The sequence below is a fragment of the Annulohypoxylon truncatum genome (assembly GCF_022578515.1).
Source record: "Annulohypoxylon truncatum strain CBS 140777 unplaced genomic scaffold F4807scaffold_9, whole genome shotgun sequence".
In the NCBI taxonomy this organism is placed as follows: Eukaryota; Fungi; Ascomycota; class Sordariomycetes; order Xylariales; family Hypoxylaceae; genus Annulohypoxylon; species Annulohypoxylon truncatum.
Genome location: NW_025953795.1, coordinates 520,444 through 541,379, shown reverse-complemented (window position 1 = coordinate 541,379; position 20,936 = coordinate 520,444). Strand labels below are relative to the sequence as shown.

Sequence of the window (20,936 nt, the reverse complement as noted above, 5' to 3'; positions counted from 1 at the left end):
AGCTTTTTGGGGAGAGGCGAGTCAGAACTTAGAAGGGAAAGGACATGGAAAAACTGCCTACAGCCCAAAGTGGAGCTAAAAGAGATACCTTCCTGGTTCCGTGGCTGGGAACTACTAGGTAGGTACTAATGCAAGGTAGCGCCGGTATGTCGGCTTCCTTGTTTCACTGCAAGCTGTTCCTATGCAGTTAAAGCTCATTATCAGCTAATCGAACTATTGGATGTGACAGTCAGATGAAACAGGATAGCACCTACTAGTAAGCCACAGTTATCATTGATTATCCCGTAGTTGTTTCTGCCTCTGTTGCGCCCCTTGCCCAAGTGTCCCGAGGTCATATATCCTATATCATTCATACTTTCAAGAGTTGTATTTCTTGAGAAGTGATCCTTTTATGTAGATTCTGAGGTGTGCCGACATAGATACTATGTGCGGATACGTAGTAATGCATGAAACAGGAGTATATTGATTAAAAGAGTTGTTGCTTTTATAGTGAGTTGCGAAACGTTCAATCAGAATTAATGATTTTATTAGAAATGGTCAAGGCGTCAGCCAAAGAAGGTGCCAAGACTAAGCTGTATGTAAGTTACCACCTGAGATTGCTGGGATGTGCAGGATGTGCTGCTTACAACCTTGAAGTATACCTAGGTACATATACACACGTGCAAGGCTACGTAAATTCACCTATGTACATAGCAAGTACCTGCGTACCTACCTACATCATTTTGCTAGTCGTGTCATTTGCCAAAGTTGTAAGTTGATAGCTACATAAAAGTCCAATAGCTTGTTGTTTATATGAATGCTCAAGATATCGACTCCTCCGCATATAATAATATCGACAGTCCAGATAGGATAGGATAGCGATTGATGAATGACAAGCTGGTGACCCATTCGCTCTATGATACCGCCGCAAATTCGACATTCGACAATTCCTCCGCCACTTGCCTAGGCACATATATGTATGACTTCGACGACAATATTACGTTCACCAAGACGGCGCAAACGCAGACTGTGTTAGCTCGGGGAAGAGATAGCTGTGAATAAGATCATCCGCACAATTTGAAAGCACCGACCTCATGGCTGGGGTTAAAGGAAATTCGCTGCGCGATCGCCAAATCGGTTCGACTTCCTCTTCAGTTCTCCGAGCTTTGTTCGGCTAACTTACGGTAGCATCTCTCAAGAAAATACTCAACTTGAACGAGGTCCTCGACCAGAAGGATGAGGAAGAATCTCACGCCAACGGGCTGGCTCCGGCCGGTCCTATATTAACTGCCAATGGGGAGCCCATATGGAAAGTCCTCGTATTTGACGATCTCGGCCGCGACGTAATCAGCAGTGTCATGAGAGTAAATGACTTGCGATCCATGGGCGTCACTATGCATATGTACGAACGCTTACCCCGGCCTCTTCGTTAGACATCACCGGTCATTTGCTAATTTGCGATGCTTACTTCAGGCATCTTGCCGCATCCCGGCATCCTATTCCAGATGTTCCCGCCATCTATCTCGTCGAGCCGAATGCAAAGAATTTAGAAGGCATAACGAATGACCTACAAAAAGGCTTATATTCTCCCGCCTATATAAATTTCCTCTCCTCAATACCACGTCCCCTTCTCGAAGAATTCGCGTCGCAAACCGCTGCGGCCGGTACCGCGGAACACATAGCTCAGCTATTCGATCAGTACCTCAATTTCATAGTCGCCGAACCAGATCTCTTTAGCTTAGGAATGCAAAAGGAGCATACGTATTGGGCTTTGAATAGCGCAAAGACCAAGGACGAAGAATTAGATCACGTTGTTGACCGGATAGTTAGTGGCCTGTTCAGTGTTGCCGTGACCATGGGTATGATAATTCCAGTCTTTCGTGGTGAGACACTAGATTAATTATTTATTCTAGGCGTTATCCCTATTATACGATGTCCTAAGGGCGCCGCCGCCGAAATGATTGCTGGCAAGCTTGATCGAAAGCTCCGTGATCACATCCTCAACTCCAAAGATAACCTTTTCAGTAATACCCGCCCTTCCTCATCTACGAGCACACCCGCCTCGCGCCCAGTCCTCGTCATCTTAGACCGAAATGTCGACCTAAACCCTATGCTATCGCATTCTTGGACTTACCAGTCTCTTGTACACGATGTTCTTAATATGAAGCTCAACAGAATCACTATCGAGACACCTGTGGATGAGGAAAATCCTGCAAAGGGGGTCACGAAGAAGGCTTATGACCTAACTTCCACGGATTTCTTCTGGGAGAAGAATTCCGGCGTTCCCTTCCCCCAAGTTGCGGAAGACATCGATGCTGAGTTGATGCGCTATAAGGAGGACGCCCAAGAAATTACCAAGAAAACGGGGGCGTCGTCGTTAGAGGACCTACAGAACGACACAAGCGCCAGCGCGCAGCATCTCAAAGCCGCCATAACGTTGCTGCCAGAACTGAGGGAACGAAAAGCCGTGCTCGATATGCACATGAATATCCTTGCCTCGGTGTTGAAGGGCATAAAAGACCGCCAATTAGACAACTATTTCCAAATGGAGGAAGACGTTATGAAGCAGACGAAAGCTCAGATTCTCGAAGTCATCAAAGACGAGGCTAAGGGTAAGGACCCGCTGGATAAGCTTCGATTGTTCATAATCTGGTTCTTGAGTACGGAGCAAGAAGTTAGTCGCGCGGATTGGACTCAGTTTGAGGAAGCGCTCACAGCGGCGCAAGTGGACACTACCTGTCTTGCGTATATTCGACAGTAAGTAACATCCACGTGTTTACTTCTCCGCCTCAATCGCATGTGCTAACACCTACCCGCAGAGTCCGCGCCACCACAAAAATGACCCAGCTAACCACGATCGGGCCCTCGCAACCCAACGCCTCGCAGTCCGGCGGCACCACCGACATATTCGGCCGCTTCTCCTCGCTCTCGAGCCGGCTCACGGACCGGCTCAAGGAGACGGGCGTCGGCGTGCCCACGAACCTCGCCTCCAACTTCGACAACCTCATCGGCGGCATCAAGAACTTCCTCCCCGCCAACCGCGACTTCACCATCACCAAGATCGTCGAGTCCATCATGGACCCCCAGGCCGCGTCCACGTCCGCCATCGCCAAGACGGAGAATTACCTCTACTTCGACCCCCGCAGCGCCAACGCGCGCGGCAGCATGCCGCCTCCCAGCGCGATACGCGGCGCTGGTGGCGCCGGAACGCCCGGCGGCTTGCCGGCTGGGCCTGGTGGGGCCCAGGGCCCAGGGACGGGAGCTAGTTTCGGCCAGAGAAGGCAGGGGTTCACCGAGGCCGTCGTGTTTACCGTCGGCGGAGGTAGCATGGACGAGTACGGCAACTTGCAGGAGTGGGTCCAGCGCACGTGCGAGGCGGGCGGTCGCGCGAAGAAGAGGGTCGTGTACGGAAGTACGGAGCTGCTAAACGCGCGCGAGTTTATCAAGGAGGAGTTGGAGAGGTTGGGGAAGGAGGTGCCTTGATAGGTGACTTGCGATTGCAGTCGTGGGGTAGGGGTGGGATGGGGAGAAAGGGGGTGATGGATAAGAATACTAGTATTCTAGAAATTTCAGAGAGGACGTATGAAGTTCAAAAGAAATGGGAAACCCCCCCTATGAGCCGGGGGTATCAGACCTTGACTACCTACCTACGGAGCATTAAGTCTTATCAGGATTGGATGTATGAAAGTAAAGTTTCGTAATGAATTATGTGAGTCTGATGTGTGGTCTCCGTATCTACCCAAGCTTTTAATGAACCTAGATCGACGGAAGTGAATATGGAGGCTAGTAAATTCGGATTACCGACCTCGTTTCGTGTAGCAAGTCTAAGTGACCACTATAGAACGGAAATGTTTACGAAATAAGATCATCAGAAATCGCTGGTGACTATCAATGGCAAGTTGCTAGCTCCATATGTCAACAACAATCATAAAATCGGCAAATCACATTTCATAAGAGAATACACGTACAATTGTACATAAACTCGGAAGAAAATGCGAGATCTAGTATATGTACGAATGCGTCTCAATTCAGGCAGCAATCCCATAGCCATAACTCCGCTACGCCAAGCAATGCTACTGTTTAAGCTCCTGATACAATGTCCCATCAGCACTCACTTCATACATGTAGGCAACCTTTTATCCACACAAGCCGCACGATTTCCTCTCTTATCCCAAGCCAGCGGACCACTTATCCATCAAGGACACTATGTTCATAGCTAGCAAAGGAGAGATATGTAGGAAAATTCTCGCGTAAGAACATCATCACCGGCCCCAAACATCCCCGAGAGCTTTTGCAAACCTTTCGTTTCACAAAGGCGTGTAGAAAAGAGTTTCGAATTCGTGATCCAACATCAACGTCTCATTATACATTCGTCTTCGGTCTCCGATATACATTTCCACTCCTTTCATCGTATAACACAATCGCCCTATCGACCTATACAACGATGCCCTGCCTGTCGTTTCACCTCCGAGTCTCCGTACGTCGTAAACTCGCTAAATGGGGTATAATTGGGGGTGGGGACTCGTCAAACGTGAAGAAATGAAGAGAATAGGTGTGGAAGAGAAGAACTGGATCAAGTCGAACTGGTAGGACGGCAAACTTGGACACAGTCATAAGCGCCTTTGCAATATCGGAAATAAACGTTCGGGGCGGCCTATCATACGCCCAACCCCATTGGCTGGAAAATGATCCATGCCATCGATAATCCGTATAACGGACTCACCCATAGCAAGAGCTGAGTATATGGCAACTAGCCAGAGCGATGTGAGTTTGACGGGCAGACCAATATAATGTTCGTACAGGAAGTCTTCAACAACCGAGAGGAAATGAGTACTCGAAAGAACATAACGCCAATCTCCCAGCATATAGAGATCACTCAGGTACTACTCAAAAAGGATATCGGCGTAGAAGATCCTTCTGAGTTCTCCTCTGCTGTCGTATAAGCCACAATAGCGGAAGACTGCCATTTGGAAAATACTCTCCATAAGACATTGGTAGTTCTCTGAATGCCGGGCAAGAGAATAGGAAGAATGATTGTATTGCATGTGTTTGGGTTAGAATTTCTCTAGACGCCCCTGAACATGCGGACGATGAGGAACCAGAGTACGCCAATAAACTTGAAGGCACTCAGTCCTGCAACGCTCCATAGAATGATAGTCATGTATAGAGTAGATCGTTCGTCCTGACTGTCCTCCTGTTGTTGAGGATCGAGCTTCTCGAGGCCGGCCGTACTAAGAACCAAGGCGACGAGGCCGAAATTCGTAATCATCCAGATGATGACTACCAAAGAGCGAATCCAACGATAATAATCCATCTGAGCTTCCGCCTTCTGCGCTTCCGTCGGTGGCTTTTTAACGACTACTTCCTTCGTGCGAAGTAAATCCTTCTCTTTTTCGTACCGGGCGTCAAGGTCACCCTCATCGGGCAATACGGTCTCGCCCTTGCCGTCCTTGGTATCAACCGTAGGTAGCTCTTCAGCCTTATCATCACCCTTCGTGCCCCATGATATGTCGTGTGTGTTGCAGAACGCGTACACGTTAAGGACGTTGACGTAAGTGGGCGTGAGAAGTAGGTACTGTATGAATGAAGTAACCATGTGCCACGGGTCGAACATCAAAAGCGATGCGATGAGCCAAAGACCCCAGGTTGACAGCATAGAAATGATGAGTGAGTAGAAGATCTTATTCTTGAATATGTCGCTGATGTTAAAGCCTTTGGCCACTTGAGCCTCGACAGCGATAACGGTGATATACACAGCAGCGAATGTCAGATATCTGTAAATGTGGTTAGTATTTTGCCGAGGAAAATTAAAGGGCGAGGGGATTAAACCTACATCATTATCACACACCAGAAAATTACCATAGCGGTGTATAGCTTGCCAGAACCTGCCGGACGATTGCCCATTGACAGAACGAAGCAAGCCATCAAGGATATACCATAGAACCATTCAAACACTACCCCGAGAATCTCACCCACTGTACCCAATAAATTGTCGTCTCCGAGACTTGTCGTCAATATTTTGAAGACCAGGAAAAAGTTGCCAATAGCAAACCAGGCGAAGATCATATTGAAGGTCTGGAAGCCAAATTCTAGGAAGAACATCAACTTGCGAAGGATAGAATGATCCGAACGGAAGAACTGGTAAAAGTGCGCAATGGCGTAGATGGCAGCAAAGAACGAGCCATTAAGCCAACGACGACGCTGTAAGATGAGTTCGGTCACAGAATCGGGCACATCAGTTTCTCCTGTTGCCGATTTGACATACTGCAAGATCCAGTGACAGTTACGCTTGGTAACAAGTTCGAAGCAGAGGATACGATCTTCGGCCAGGTACATATTAGCCGTGAATACACCGGCACCAGCACCATGTAGCGTTTCACCCTTGAAGTATTTCTCAAGGGGACCCAAGCCGTTCTTGTCATTCTGCAGAGCAACATATCGATACGCCGAGAAGGCGCCGGGCAAGACGGAAATGAAGCCGAACGCAGATTCTAGAGGCTTGTCAAGAATATTACTCATTTTATACTCGAAGTTTTGAGTCGCGACTAGAGGATTGATCAACTCCTTGCCGTTTTTTCCTAACATGGCCTTGATCTCGCCACAGGCGCCAGCGCACATTGGCTCGAGGTCGAATGCTTTCCATAGATGATAGATAGAATGATCACCTGGTTGAGTACCGGCATCGATAAGTACGCAGATATTCGGGTCAAGGACACGGCCAAACGCCGAGAAAAACCATCGATGGGAGTTGATCTTCTTTTGGTTCTTTTCTTTCAGGCAGAATAGCATCTGCACAGGTTGCTTCTTGTGAATGATCTCAACCACGTCGTTCTTGATTTGCAGGCCCACTTGCGTCGTGTATTCGTAGATATGTGCGGTAACATTTTTGCCGTTGACTTGTTGCTTGGCAATACCCTCTTGGTAAACACCCATACAGGAAAGAAGTGCTCTTGTTCGCGGGTTGATTTTGGCACGTCCGTCACTAACTACGCACACGACGATTTTCTTCCAGGCATCCGGACCCCATGTCTTGCTTTGTGTTCGGCTACACATGTATTCAATGTTCTTCAACACACCAATCATGGTTCGCGCAAAGAGGATATCATCCTCATTGTACATGGTGATGACAATGAATAATTCAGTGTGTCGTGGTTTACTAAAAAGCTTTTGGCGCAGAGTAAAGTTTTCGTTGTAAAAGTCATTGGGGTCGCAAGTGGCAGCAGAATATCGCATATGAGTAAATTCGTCGCGTTCACCGTGAGGGAGAAGGTTCAACAGCGTTGGAGGTACTGGACAATCGAGAACCAAGTTTCCTCGGTATAGGAGCACCTTCTTCATCGTCATTGCTCTTTTGAGCCCCCCACCTCCTTGGGGCTGACGGTTTGGGTCATCGACGTATGGTTCTGGCGGCTGAGCGTGCGCGTGGGGGTCGTTTGGAGTAAGCATTGGCTGCTGATCATTATAGTCGTAACCATTGTGATCAGAAAATGGTGTCGAAGTAGGGTGCGGTGGCTCATAAGGTTGATTGAAATAAGCATCATGATGTTGTTGGGGGTCAACTGAGTATTCGGAAGGATAACCACCCTGACCGTGGCCATAGGGGCTTTGCGACAAGTTGTCTATAGAGTGCGCAGCATTCAGCGGAAGAATATCGCTTGGAGTGTATCTTCCTGGGCCAGCAGGTACGTCGAAATTGGAGGCAGATGCTGGGTGGTGACCGTAGGGGACATCATCGAGTTGGTATCCATGTTGAAGGGGATGGCCTGGCGAGGGCGTTCGACCTATCCTGTGGTTGTCCATAGTAGGATCGTAATAGTCATCTAAAAAGAGAGGAGTTAGAAAAGTCGCAATATAGTATGATTTAAGTATATATCAAATAGCGATGGCAGGTCTTCAAGCGATGTAGGTGCCGCCTGCGCCACGAAGCGTGCGTCGTCTTTGACTAGCAAGACAAGGCAGTAAGGGTGTCTGTTCTAACGAACACACAATAAGGTATTGTTGATGTTCAAGTGAATGTATGGGGAAGCGTGGCGATGACTGTGGCTACTCAAAGACCATGACGAAGCGGAAAGGCAGTGAAGGAGAGGCGAAAGGAAGGGGAGCTCCCACAGAATGATAATGGGGACACCCAGGTAGATGTTCAAGGATCATGTCATGATACATACCTCCACCTCCTAGGCGATTATAAGACATGGTTTATGGATTATGCCCACGCGGAGGGTGGGCGCTTCAAGCGGGCAAGCTGTTTGAGGAGTCGGTAGAAGTGAACGAAGCTTGGCTTTTGCGCAATCGCGATCGCAACGAGATTCCCAGCGCAGTGATTGGAATGCAGACAGGTGTAATAGATCTGTGGAATGAGGACAGATAGAAGGCTGGTTCACTAAAGATTCAACTCCCGAAACCACAGATCCTGGATTGGGCTTATCGGGTGAAAAGCACCTGTTGTGGTGATATGCCTTCGGGCTAATCTCCTGGACAACGAATGGGGGAGGTGGTCCAGTAAGATGTCGCGAATTTAGCTGAAGAAATGCATGCAGAAGATGGAGACACAAAATGGTGTTTGAGAAATCTCCTTGGAGGCTAGACCGAAAAGAAAGGGGGTTGAGAATTCTGGATTCTAGGGCGTCGATGCGAATAGACGGAAAAGAAGAATGATTGTGATCTAGGACCTTGACGAAGAGTGTCAAGTTTCACTAAGAAGATTGAACGAAAAAAAAAAATCAAGGGACTGAAGTGACTAGGTAGGTAGTGAAGAATATTTGCGACGGCTGGGGCTATCAACTAATTGTCAAGGACGGAAGTTACTCAAGGGCAGGTGATATGCTGTTTCAGGTCAACAAAGCGGGCGCAGCAACCAAATTAAAGGCCACTAACGGCACCTTGCGCCTGTACAGTAGTACAAGGGTACGAAATGAGCAAGGGTGTCAAACGAACGCTAACCGGTTTGATTCTCCACCCCTGGTAACCACAGCACCCTGAGCAGTCTCTGACGTCTCCCCCACCTGTAATAAGGTCTCCAGTGACGTCGCCTGCTTAAATCGTCAAAATAAGAATTGATTAAGTAATTAAGTAATTAAACTATTAGCAAGGTTCTCCATTCAAGACGGACATCTTCAACTTTCTCTTTACATACAGTGCGTGCATCAAATGCACATTCAAAGAAAATCTACATCATATACTATAACTAAAAGTTGCGGTCGCAGTCGCAGTCGCAAGAACACGCAAGGCGATGTGCGTAACAAGAAAGCCAAGCACAAGGTTCTCCAGAATCAATCTGCTCAACCAAAAATAGAAGCCCGATCAAACCCGAGTTCACCTAAGAAAGCTTTGTCGCCACATTTCTCAGCCACAGCCAAGCTGACGATAATGATGACGACAGAGTAGGCCTCTTTTTCTCGAGGGTTGGCTGGATAGGTAGTTATAAATGTCGAGTACATTGTATGCTAATAGGCCAGGCAGCAGAATAACCGTAAGTAGGCAATGGACGCGAACTCCCGAGGTTGGATCGTTCTTATTGAGAACTTGGAACCCTTGCAAGTGTCATGTCTCAGCCACCAGTAGTTGCTATTCAGCTACTCGAATCATGGCTGAAGACATCGACACCACGCCCCCGGTCTCTACATAGTAGGTATTTAGATCGAGAGAAACTGCTCTAGCCGGCGCTATGCACACGCCACTATAATATATACATATTTTGGTATATAAGCATGTGCGTAGTAGTGCATTGCAAGCGGGTACCTGAACAGCCTCTGTGGTCAAAAAACATATGCCAACTGTTCTGAGCGGGCTGTTTGGATAATCATCAAGCCAATCAGAAACCAGCACCGTTAGGTAGCGCTCTAACAATATGCATGCCATCTCGCGCCTTAAGATGTCCTTGGTTGGTTATGTCATACGTCTTTCGCGACTGCTACCTCACACTTTGGATATCGGCAACCATCTAATCCAATGCTATTTTACCAATATCGGACATGAACATCTGCTTCTCAAGAAAGGTTCGAGAGCCTGAGCTTTGTTGCTTTCAAGCAAATCAAAATTTGCTCTCTGTTTATCTACCTACCTGAATATGTATCTTCGAGTATTTTGAAGCGATTCGGGCAGGCCCAAATGCATCAGCATTCATTGTATATACCTAATACCGCAGAAGACCGTTGTTCTCCGACAGATCCAACAAGTTAACATTGCGGTTATCAGGTCTTAAAAAAGTGATTGCGGCACGGAAGCGCAAAACACGCCGATTGGATGAAGAGTGAGACCCTCATAAGCAGCGATGTCACGTCATGTGACAGGAAGATCAGCCTTCCTCGCGCTTAGGGGTTTTGAGGATTGCTTTTATGTCTTTTCCCATATACCAAGCATACCTACGTGCCTACTAATCACGATCCCAAACTCGCGACGATGACTAAAAAGGTATGGACCGCATAGTCTTTAGATTGCGGCAGCTGCCTTCTCATATTGATAAGTTGGCCACTGTTATGCTTTTAAGCAAGGCTCTAGGGATCAAGGCTTCGGCAATTTGGATTTTTTCTCTAGCCTCCTCTGTTGATCCATGGCTACAGCATAAAGTGGCCACTTTGATGTTCGATGGTGATAGTGGAATACAGCAAGTTCTCGAAGGAAGGCGACCGGGAGTCACGAAACAGGGTGATGAATGGGTTATTGAGGCCGATAACCTGGGTGATAATTGGATATTGGATTCGCACTTTCGAGGATTGACTGCTTTATATGATCCGCCATCACATGCGGCTGAGTAGGTGTCCTTCAGTACAAACCTTCGGATATCAACTAACAGTTAAAAGCTGCATTGCAATATCAGGGCTTGCGAGTCATCCATTTGGGTCGTGGCAGCCGAAGGGGCAGTCTAAATCCTTTATGTGGATTCGTGATGCATTACCTAAGTCATTACCGAACGTTCGGCCTATACTTTACGGCTACGATTCAACCCTTGTGAAAAGCCATTCATTTCAGTCAACATTTGATCTTGCGTTGGCATTGATTAATCAACTTAAGGCTAATGGCTGGGTGTCGCCAACCTGCAAGCCTCTCGCTTTTCTTGCACACAGTCTCGGGGGGATTATTTTAAAACAAGCGCTCGTCTCACTCGCGGGTATGAATGAGCGTGACAGTCCCATACTTCGTGTTATGAAAGGAGCGGTATTTTTCGGTGTGCCTAATCTGGGCATGGAGCAGTCACATCTCGAGGCTGTTGTCGTGGGCCAAGCCAATACAGAACTCATTCAAACCCTCTCGCCCAAGTCCCCATATCTCTTTCAACTCGACAAACAGTTCACTGGAATCTCAGAGATCCAAAATTGTCTGCTTTATTGGTGTTATGAAACGACAAAATCGTCGACTGTCACTGTATGGAAACGATCCCATCACGTTTTCTAACCATTATGATTATTAACTATCTACAGTTAGATTCAGATGGAAAATGGTCGAGAATGGGTCCTGAAGAGATCCTAGTCACCCCGGAATCCGCAACTCGTGGATTATACGGAGATCCTACGAAGCAGGACTCGATATTCCCAATCGACAAAGATCATTCAAGCATAGTGAAATTTTCAGAGAACGATCCGAACTACTCTGTAGTTGTGCGGCAGCTAAACCAAGTACTGTTTTCAAGAGATTCGACTAGGGGAAGAGAAGAATTAGAACCAGCCAACCTAGCAATCAATATAACCCAGAGGCCCCTGGATCCCGCGGCAGTTGCACAAGGAACCTCAAGTAAGGATGGTAAGCGGAAATATCTCCCATCTTTTGAGTAATCGACTTATTTGAGACTAGACATTTTGATGTCACTTCATGACCCCGAGGTAGACCGCCGACTGCTAGAAATTGAAGACAAGTTTCAAGACACGTTGAACTGGGTTTACGACTTGCCAGAGCCAGGTTTCAACAGGTGGCTCCAAAATTATACCGGTCTTTTTTGGATTAGAGGAATACCTGGCTCTGGTAAGTCAACTTTAATGAAATTTATTTTTCAAGACCAGCGTACCTCAGACCTGCTCTCCGACTGGACAGGAGAGAAATCTTATATACGGGCAGCATTCTTTTTTCATCATCGTGGTACTTTGCTCCAGAAGTCTTTTGAAGGCCTGCTTAGAAGCATTATATCACAGATTATCTTGCAGAAGCCCGCTCTTTGCAGGTTCATCCATGACAAAAAGGACCTTTCTTCGGGACATTGGACTTTGAAGATGCTTCAAAAAAGCTTCAACGACATCTTAAGACAAGAAGAAGTACCATTTCACCTATGCTTGTTTTTTGATGCACTGGATGAGTATGACGGGCCATTGGAGTTTTTATGTCGGTTTCTCAAGGATTTAGGTGCTATCACCCCGACACCAAACAGACAAATCAAAGTGTGTTTCTCTAGCCGCCCTTGGGACATTTTTTTGAGTACTTTTCGGGGCTGCGCAGGCTTCAATATCCATGACTTTACTCAAGACGACATTACGAATTATTGTTTGGGCTCGATCAAAGCGGAGAACCTTTCATCGGTCGCGCTCGAGAGCTTCATCCCAGATATCGTAACACGGTCAAAGGGCGTTTTCTTGTGGGTGAAGCTCTTCATCAACGAACTTGCCCAAACTAACGGGGCCATCACAAACGATATTGAGATGAAGAGTTTGTTAGAGTCTTATCCTACAGAACTTGACTCGTTCTACACCGAAGTCATTCAACGAATCCCACGTGCATATAGGCGGATGACTTATACGATGCTTGAGACTACAGTTCGATGCATGGATAAGTTGACGCCCTTGCGCCTTTTAGGCATCATTGACTGCTCAGGTTGTAAAACCTACTCAGACGCCTTGGAGATGCTCTGGAAACCATATAAACTCAAAAAGGAGTACCTTACGGCTCTCATACAACGTAATTCAAAGAAGTACTGTGGTGGATTAATCGAAGTCTACGATGACGGTTTCGGTCCCTACATCCAAGTTCTCCATCAAACCGTCGAGGACTTCGTGAAAGATCCTAAATTTAAGCAAATCGTCTTACAAGAGCAATCTAGGATTACGGTAGAGAATGGATACACATTTTGCGCCAAATATTCTATGTTAAGAGCTACTGTGGATGACTTCGACGACGGACGCCGTCAAAGACTAGACCCGCACGATTATGCATATCTCTCTGAACGGACTACGGGCCACAGCCTTAAAGCATTTGTCGACAGCATACCGCGTGAGAAAATTAATCTCGTAACTCGATCTCCTGAAAAAGACACTCCTCTTGCCCTTGCTGCAAACTTTGACTGTCGTCTTCATATTATTGACTTACTTTCCGATTCGCCTACCCTCTTGCAAGAATCCAGAGAGCCACTGTTGAGCTATTGCCTTCCAATAAGTATGTTTTTGAGTCGTAAAGAATCTCCCTCTACGGTCAAGCTTCTTCTAGAAAGAGGATTCACTCCTGATAAGGACCCAGAAGCCTTTGACAAGCTGATCTGGCGTCTAGCACACGGTGCTTCGCCAAATTATTACACAGATTTGGTTGAAATCCTACTTAAATATGGCCAAAGCCCGGACATGAAATTCCATGATGACTCAGGGTTGGAGCCCGCGGCCCTACATTTCAGCCGACTTCCGCCAATGGCAATCAAGGTACTTCTCGACAATGGTGCTACAGTGAACATTTTGGATATTAGGGGAAGAACGCCGTTAGACTGCCTGTGCGAAGAAGCATATGACGACGGTGATTTGAAGTTTGGTATGCCAGTACCGGAGGCGTACGAGACAGCGTGCCTACTCGTGTCTCGTGGCGGGATTGTAACAAAGGGGGCCCTTAAATATTCGAAATGGCTTTTGCGCAAGATCGAGGATGCGGGCTTACCTACCGAGGACTTGAAAGATTGCTTGTCCCGACCGGGAAAAGGGCCAAAGCTTCCGCTCAAATCTAAATTCAAGAAGATGGGATTCTATATCTCCAAAGCCATGACATCAAGCAATGATTAGGTAGGAAAAAAGGAATGAGTAATGAGAAGATGAAGGTAGATTGCCTAGGGATTGCCACATAGCAGATTGTTTCTCTGGTGGTTGACAGATGGTGTTGTTTCATAGCGTTTGGGCTCAGGGGTGACGGCAGCGGTGGCGTAAAGGTGTTAGGATCTTTCCAATTTGGATGTCTTCATATCAACGTTAGGTCACTAAGTACTTTCAACTAGTTCAACAATGATCCTATTGTAGCATCTTAAGATATTCATGATACTTTTTCCTGACTTGGCAGCAGCTTCATGTTAATATGGCATTGGAGGCATTACGACAACATGTTTAGCACCATCGCTCACCCTATAACACATCTTCCTAAACCTTATGGTGTAGTAAATATTTCACTTCTTTCTTATTATCACTTAAAACTTAAATCCTTTATTTGAGGTCATGCTAAGTCCAGTTGCGCATGAATTTCCTTTCATCGAGCCACTCATTCTTGTGGTCATGACTTGAAAAGAAAGATATCTAGGTACTTTGGTTAACAATCTCATTGTAGCATGAAAGGGGTGAATGATTTATATGCATTCTTCTTGAATGTCCGAATTGTTCCGTAACCTCAGATATATTCATGAACAGTGTGTACTTTTGCCATGGAACATAGGTAAATATCACTAAGCATTTGCCGATATTGAATTTGGTCGCTACAAGCCCACACATCATAAAGACACCAGTTCTGAATAATCTCATCATACACAAGCATCCATCCAACCACTTATTTTCCAAAACAAAAACACCTTGCCACCCAAGATGGCGAACGTTCATAAGGAAAAAAAGTGTGCCGCGTGCCGCGAGTCCATTCCCAAAAACCGCCCGTCCACTCTATGTCCTTCTTGCTTGGCCAAGAAAAACAAGGCGACGAACCGCAAGGCGGAGGAAATAGTCAAATTGGCAGAAGGGTTGGCCAAGGTTAAATTGACTATCTTTTAAAGCCCCCCACCCCCTTACCCTATATCCATACCTAACAAGTAGGCAGATTTCTGGCTCCCCAGGAGTATCTACCTAGGTAGTTGACCTGTTTTCTCATGTATTCATAAGAATTCGCATTGCACATATGTTGTTTTACTAAGTGAGAATACGTCCTAATTGACATGTTGATGAAATAAACCGGTCGGCTATTGCTGAAGATTAGAGACGAGATCTGTTGGTGCAGCAGTTTGAGATAGCAGACCACATGTGAGTGCTCGAAATTTACCCATAATTATACGTCTGAGACTTTTCGACTCATAGGCCTAGGCACCTAATCCAGCAAAGACATCACATCGCACTTCTCTTACTAACCGTCCCGTTAGGTACTAGCAATGGGCCTGCACCAGCTTTCAACCGTTTAGGTAGTTGATTGACATTAAGTATTATATCATTCGCAGTTACAGCTCTTGAATCCGACTACGATCCGTGTCCCTATCTTGCGCGCATATGTTTCTAATCTCAAAGCCCAAGTCAATATCGTTGATCTCGTAATATCTCTTCAGCGTCCGTAGAGCTTTTTGACACTCCCTTGCCGTGCGCTTCTTGCCGCTTAGCTTCTGTGTAGTGCCTGCCCCGTGGATCCGGACCCCATCGCCATCGACATAAGTCAACGCCACCTGATCACTGTCTCCATTCTTGAAAACCGCCGGCCGTATGACGTACTCTAACGACCTCCCCGAAAGCCCCAAGAGCTTCACGTCGTCCGATTGTCGGATAGGTACGTTTTGCACATGGTATAAACAGTCTCCAGTCTCTTCGTCGCACGATTTCGTCTCGGCGAGCTCTAACCAATGGAACGAATCTGAGTCTGACTGGCAATGCGAGGTGTTGCCATTACTATCTGCCGGTATCCACCTGTGGATGTCATGTTAGAGTTTGAGGCGCGGACTTAGGTTCGTATCCATAGGAGAAACATACCATCCGAAACTAAAGTAACCCTTGTCGGTCATATAGCTGAAGGAGTCGGTTGCCCGCTTCGTATCGCTGGCCGGCGAGGATACATCTTCGCTGGGAAGGGTGAAGACGAAAGTGCCGTGGAAGATCACCGGGTAGGTAGACGTCGCTGCCCAGACCGCACCGACAAAAGTGAATAGAGCAAACAGTAACATTTGATATTCCATCGCTTTTTACCCCTCTGAGGGGAAGAGAAGGGAAATATCGTAGATGCTTAGTCGCCGGACTAAGAGCCTCTAATTAGTAGGACGACTGTGCGCATCCAACAAGCGCTGTCGATCCACATCGGCGTAGGGCCAAGGAGGCACGGATACTCCACTACCAAATCGACCAAGGAAATCCTGGCGATTTTTCCAGGTATCTCCTCTTGAATGGTATGGTCCGATTTTCAAAGTACTAGAACTTCGACTATTTAGACTTTAAGCTGTGGCGTAGGCGGCGGGCATCGAGTTCTCGGCATGTATGGTTCTCTAGGGTACGCATCCTCTGTATCAGCTTCCAGGAATAACCGGCAGTCGGCAGTCGCATTCAAGGGTCAATGTGATATTGCCATCCCATTGAGTGTGTAACGGGTTCTATTGATGCCCCTGATCTCGTTTTGAACGCTTTCGGCCATGCATTCGCATTCAATATAAGGGTTGGCAGCCGCGTAATCAATCGTGCTATGACATGTAAACCCACCCTATTAGAGTTGTAATAAGACACTGCAGATAATTACTGAAGAACATTCTCGGTAACCGTATATAATAACCATAAGACATTTATGTCACAGCACGTCCGATTCGCAAGGATGGTAGACGTTAGTCAACTCATACCTACCTAGGTAGGTAGTTTGGAATCTACTTGAGTAGATGTGGTGTTGTAGCGATTGCCGTCTTAAGAACCTATCGTTAGGGGTTAGGTCCTATGGAGTAAGCCATGCCAGTGTAGAATTAATTGCCCCTGGTTCACATGCTAGTGTAGAGCAGCGTAGATGGTAGGAATATGAGACAGCAATATTCTTGGCAATGTCGCAGTAGCAATGCTCAAGTCGAGAATGTGGCTGTACAAGCTGAAAAGGGCACACTGACTGTGTCTGCTAAATTAATAAGCCATGGTGTCCTTGACTTCAGCTCATAGTCATCAAGATACCTTCTTTCGGCTTCACCCCGATCCACTGGACCTAAATGTATGTTCCCGGAGTCCATGACTAGGTAGGTGCAGACACGACCACTTTCACAAGGCGAGTGGCTAAATCGACTTTCACAGGGTCTTCTATATCACGTCGCTCACCTTAATGTATGTCACGTGCGTCGCATCACACGCGTTTATGTCTGTGTCAACGTAGCTTCGTAGAAACACCGATAGCGCGCGCTGCGGTGTGGAACAAGCGTTCCGACCAAGAACCGTTGACGGGGTGTTCAGTTTAGACTTGAACTGCGGCTTTTCTCTCTTGATGCATTTGAAGTTAGCAGGTAAGTCCGTTGATCGCGTACGTGATTGTATCTCTTACGAACGCAGCACAGTCTCTAGTGTGGCATCGCGCGTAGATAGGGAGACGGTAACCCGGTTCTCGTCGGCTTGCTTTGAATCCACGGACTTTTTTGTGGGCGTAGTCTTGGCTTCAGCAGTCATGCTTGCGGCTGCGTACAGAACCGGCTTCTGGGGAAGGCCGGCGGACAAATATTAAAACTAGAACTCGAAGCGTCGATATATGAAAACCCCGTTGAAGACATACAAGGCTAGAATACATTCACATCTTAGATTGCAACCGATTCTCCTGTTCCAAGCGCCTATGATATGCCCTTCCATAGGAATCAAAATCCTATCCACAACCTGCTTCAGCAAACCCTCCCGTATCCGCTGCAGTAAGTCATGCGACGATGCAGCCAGTGCAGATTGTACATTACAAACCCCCGTTCCCCTGTCGCCATCCGGCCCATTGCTGTGGCCCGCATATGCCTGGACCGCCATCGCCATACACCGCGGAGCCGGGTACAAGATCGATGTCCGCCGCAACCTCACCTAAGTGGTAGGACACCACATCAATATCGACAGTCTCACCAGGCACAGCTCCCTATCTACGGGGACCCGTGGCATCGGCGATGAGGGGCTTCGCATGCGGACTGATGAGAAGGAGGACCGTGTACACTGCGAGCAAGGCGGGCCCGAATGTACTGAGGAAGGACGTTATTGGTAGACCCACTACCGAAGGGTCTGCGTAGGTAAGTACCTAACTAAGGGAAAAGGTTGGTAGGCACTTAGGGAGGTACGCCCTTAATGTAAAGAGGTATTTTGGCTCAAGACATGAGAGACACCGTATCAAAAGTAAGATATAAATAGCTAGATATATTTTTAAAGATGTACAAAAAAGAATGTAATGTTCATTCATAGCGATCGTGAGAAATAAATCTAGTCATTACAAGTCATAACACATCACATCTCATACTTTTCATACCTCACCCCCTTTTTCGTAAAACTCATCATCATACACATCACCACCACCACCACCACCACCACCACCACCATCCTCATCACCCCCGACTAAACAAAATCGGCACATCCATACTCCCATGATCCCTCCCCGGCTGCAGCGCCCCGCTCACAACCGGAGGAGTATGGACACTCCTGCCAAAAAGACCCTCGCGAAACCTCGCGCCGCTAAGGAAGCTTCCAGAGCCGAAGCTCTCCTTCCGCGAACCGGCGCCGGAGCTCTTCTTACTGTAGTAACTACTCGCGCCGCTCGAGAACTGGCTGCCCAGACGACTGAGCACGAGCTCCTTAGCCCTCTTTAGGGCGCTAGTCTGCATCTCGGTATCTTGAGCGACCAGCCTTTGAGCTTCTTCCGCCTCGATGTCGCGCTGCACGGCCGTGATCTCGGAGCAGAGCTCCGCGGTCGGGTCGTAGACGGTGGGTGAAAGGAGGATGGGCATGCTAGGCGCGGTGTTGAGGATGGGGGCTGAGATGTCCATGGTAGGAGTCGTGGTGGTGGGGGTGCTGGGGCGGAAGTATTCGTCGACGACGGAGTCCGACTCGTCGATGGGCGAGTTGGTGAGCTCGGGCTCCGAACCCGGGTTGGAGAGTTGCGAGACTTCGCCGAAGAGCCGCCGCGACGAGGTGGAGCACACGCTGTTCACCTCGCCGAATAATCGCGGGCGAGAGGACTGAGACGAGACGGATAACCGTGGAGGCTCCTGGGGCCGAGTGAACGATTCGACGGAGGGCCGGTAGCTATGATTACGAGGATGGATTTCCAGCTGCTCCTCCGGATGTTCCTTGGTCTTCGGATGCCGGCGGCGGTGACGGCGATGCTCATAGCTGGGCTGGTCTATAGAATCATCGGAAAGTTGCCGACGATGATGCCGCTCACGATGTTCCTGCTCATCGTCTGTATGATCATGTTTAGGCTTCTTTCTGCGGCGCCTCTTCGTGACGCGACGCTTCTTAAGCTTGTTCGGAAACGAGATACTAGCTTGTCGGGCAGCCTCCAGATCCGAAGGCAGGTCAAGAAGATCTTCTTCCTGGTTTAGTGGTTCATCTTCCTCGTGTTCCTCGTGTTCCTCGCGTTCGCCTCCGTTTAGGTCGAGATCCAGAAGCTCCTGAGATACCGCGGAAACAGCAGGCGAGTCCTCTGACAACTCGTCATCTACGTCCTCGGAATGAATACTTGCGACTTCCTCAGAAATAGTTGCCATTGAATGCCTAGTCCAACGGCCGCTACGAGAAGTATTGTCCATTAAAGGTGCTAATGCATCGTCCCAGCTACCATCATTGATTAAAACGGTATTTTCGAAGTCGAACTCACGGACGCTATGTTGATGCGTCGCGACTAAGGAAGCTACTTGTGGCGAGTTCATTGTGGAGTTCCGGATTGCCATGTAACGCAATTTTCGGAAGACGATGGGCTTCCTCAGAGGCGGTGGTGGTAAGGGTGACATGGGCGAGGTGACTTCATGGAACAGCTTTTGCGAACTCCGAGGCGGCGCAAACAATGGGTCGGCCGCCAATGACAGTGGGCATGGTCCCCTTTGGCCCAGCCAAGTAAATGTTAACTTCTCTAGGCTGTTTGAAAAATCCCGGATATAGTCGTCGATCATCTTTAAATGATCAAGCCCAGGCGAAGGACCGTAGAAATCCCACGACTCAGCGGTAATATATAGCTTTCGGATTTGTCTCCACCGTCGAGCTGCTGATGGTAGACAACCAAAGCCTATGACATGTCGCAAATAAATGAAGGCAGATGGGTGGACCGATGATAACGAAAGCTTTGTAAGCTTCCTCATCGGTGCCCTCTCCAGTGAGATCCGCAGGCTGATAAGTGCGTAGTCGACAATATCCCTTCGATATCTCTCCCTTGGGTCTTGGCCTGGTGTTTTTATAGTAAGGTGCCTCATATTTGGCAGGTACTTCATAGCATTGATGAAGGACGGCACATTAGATGCGGCGTGGAACAATGGCGGGTATTGTTCCGTGAGGATCTCACCGAGCGCCGAATTGGCGAATTTGGGCCTCTCTAGAACTGATGCCATTGAAGTGTGAGGCTTGTAAAGGAAGCTAATTTCACGCCCACTTTCGGGGTGAATCAGCGGGGGTAAGAAGGTTGCATCGGAATGTGGAAAATAAAAGGTGAGATGTTCTATATGCTGCCCTACTCTCGACAACGCCTCAATCCTACTCTGCCGAGTGAAAGTTTGCGCCGTGAAAGTCAGGTGGGTTCGTAAGAAAAGCCGTTTAGTAACGAGGTTGCAACATGCCGAAGATGCGAGGCGGATATTGCAGATGTCTTGGTTTGATAGTAATTCGAAGAGCCTCTCGCGGATCTGCTCTTTCTGCCACAGGCAATAGAATGCTTGCGGTCCTGTTGCCATAGCTCTCGCATGTCGCTAGGGCAAATCTTGTCGAGATTGTGGTGTTTGTTTGAGAGAAGTCCAAATGGTGGACTGCCTATGGTCACGAAGGCGATGTGGACAGTTAAACTGGCGTCAACAAAGTCTGGTCAAGGTTAGGGATATCTCTGTATATCTTCGATAACTGTGGGATAAATATTGATAAGGTTGGAAT

The 20,936-nt window shown here is 47.7% G+C and overlaps 5 protein-coding genes across 5 annotated transcripts; 2 read left to right on the top strand and 3 right to left on the bottom strand.

The window, feature by feature from the left end:
• The first annotated feature begins 736 nt into the window (after nucleotides 1-736).
• On the top strand, nucleotides 737-3,503 carry F4807DRAFT_418412 (Sec1-like protein). Its single transcript, XM_047997304.1, has 5 exons — nucleotides 737-1,116; nucleotides 1,168-1,381; nucleotides 1,453-1,838; nucleotides 1,893-2,736; nucleotides 2,799-3,503. Exons 1-5 carry the CDS (start codon nucleotides 1,074-1,076, stop codon nucleotides 3,460-3,462), a joined length of 2,151 nt encoding a protein of 716 aa, XP_047856119.1. The 5' UTR covers nucleotides 737-1,073; the 3' UTR covers nucleotides 3,463-3,503.
• Nucleotides 3,504-4,944: 1,441 nt separating this feature from the next.
• On the bottom strand, nucleotides 4,945-7,974 carry F4807DRAFT_395934 (glycosyltransferase family 2 protein). Its single transcript, XM_047995950.1, has 2 exons — nucleotides 5,813-7,974; nucleotides 4,945-5,753 (listed from the first exon to the last, which is right to left on the bottom strand). The coding sequence occupies exons 1-2, from the start codon at nucleotides 7,777-7,779 to the stop codon at nucleotides 5,045-5,047; spliced, it is 2,676 nt and encodes an 891-aa protein (XP_047856118.1). The 5' UTR covers nucleotides 7,780-7,974; the 3' UTR covers nucleotides 4,945-5,044.
• A 2,417-nt stretch (nucleotides 7,975-10,391) lies between these two features.
• F4807DRAFT_450786 (uncharacterized protein) lies at nucleotides 10,392-13,940 on the top strand (the record flags this gene model as incomplete). The annotated part of the gene is made up of 5 exons (XM_048000164.1): nucleotides 10,392-10,729; nucleotides 10,779-11,340; nucleotides 11,397-11,715; nucleotides 11,767-11,934; nucleotides 11,968-13,940. The coding sequence occupies 5 exons, from the start codon at nucleotides 10,392-10,394 to the stop codon at nucleotides 13,938-13,940; spliced, it is 3,360 nt and encodes a 1,119-aa protein (XP_047856117.1).
• Nucleotides 13,941-15,203: 1,263 nt separating this feature from the next.
• On the bottom strand, nucleotides 15,204-16,697 carry F4807DRAFT_395845 (uncharacterized protein). The gene is made up of 2 exons (XM_047995949.1): nucleotides 15,861-16,697; nucleotides 15,204-15,797 (listed from the first exon to the last, which is right to left on the bottom strand). Exons 1-2 carry the CDS (start codon nucleotides 16,061-16,063, stop codon nucleotides 15,341-15,343), a joined length of 660 nt encoding a protein of 219 aa, XP_047856116.1. The 5' UTR covers nucleotides 16,064-16,697; the 3' UTR covers nucleotides 15,204-15,340.
• Nucleotides 16,698-18,132: 1,435 nt separating this feature from the next.
• F4807DRAFT_395782 (uncharacterized protein) lies at nucleotides 18,133-20,931 on the bottom strand. The gene has a single exon (XM_047995948.1). The coding sequence runs from the start codon at nucleotides 20,741-20,743 to the stop codon at nucleotides 18,410-18,412; it is 2,334 nt and encodes a 777-aa protein (XP_047856115.1). The 5' UTR covers nucleotides 20,744-20,931; the 3' UTR covers nucleotides 18,133-18,409.
• Between the last annotated feature and the right edge of the window lie 5 nt (nucleotides 20,932-20,936).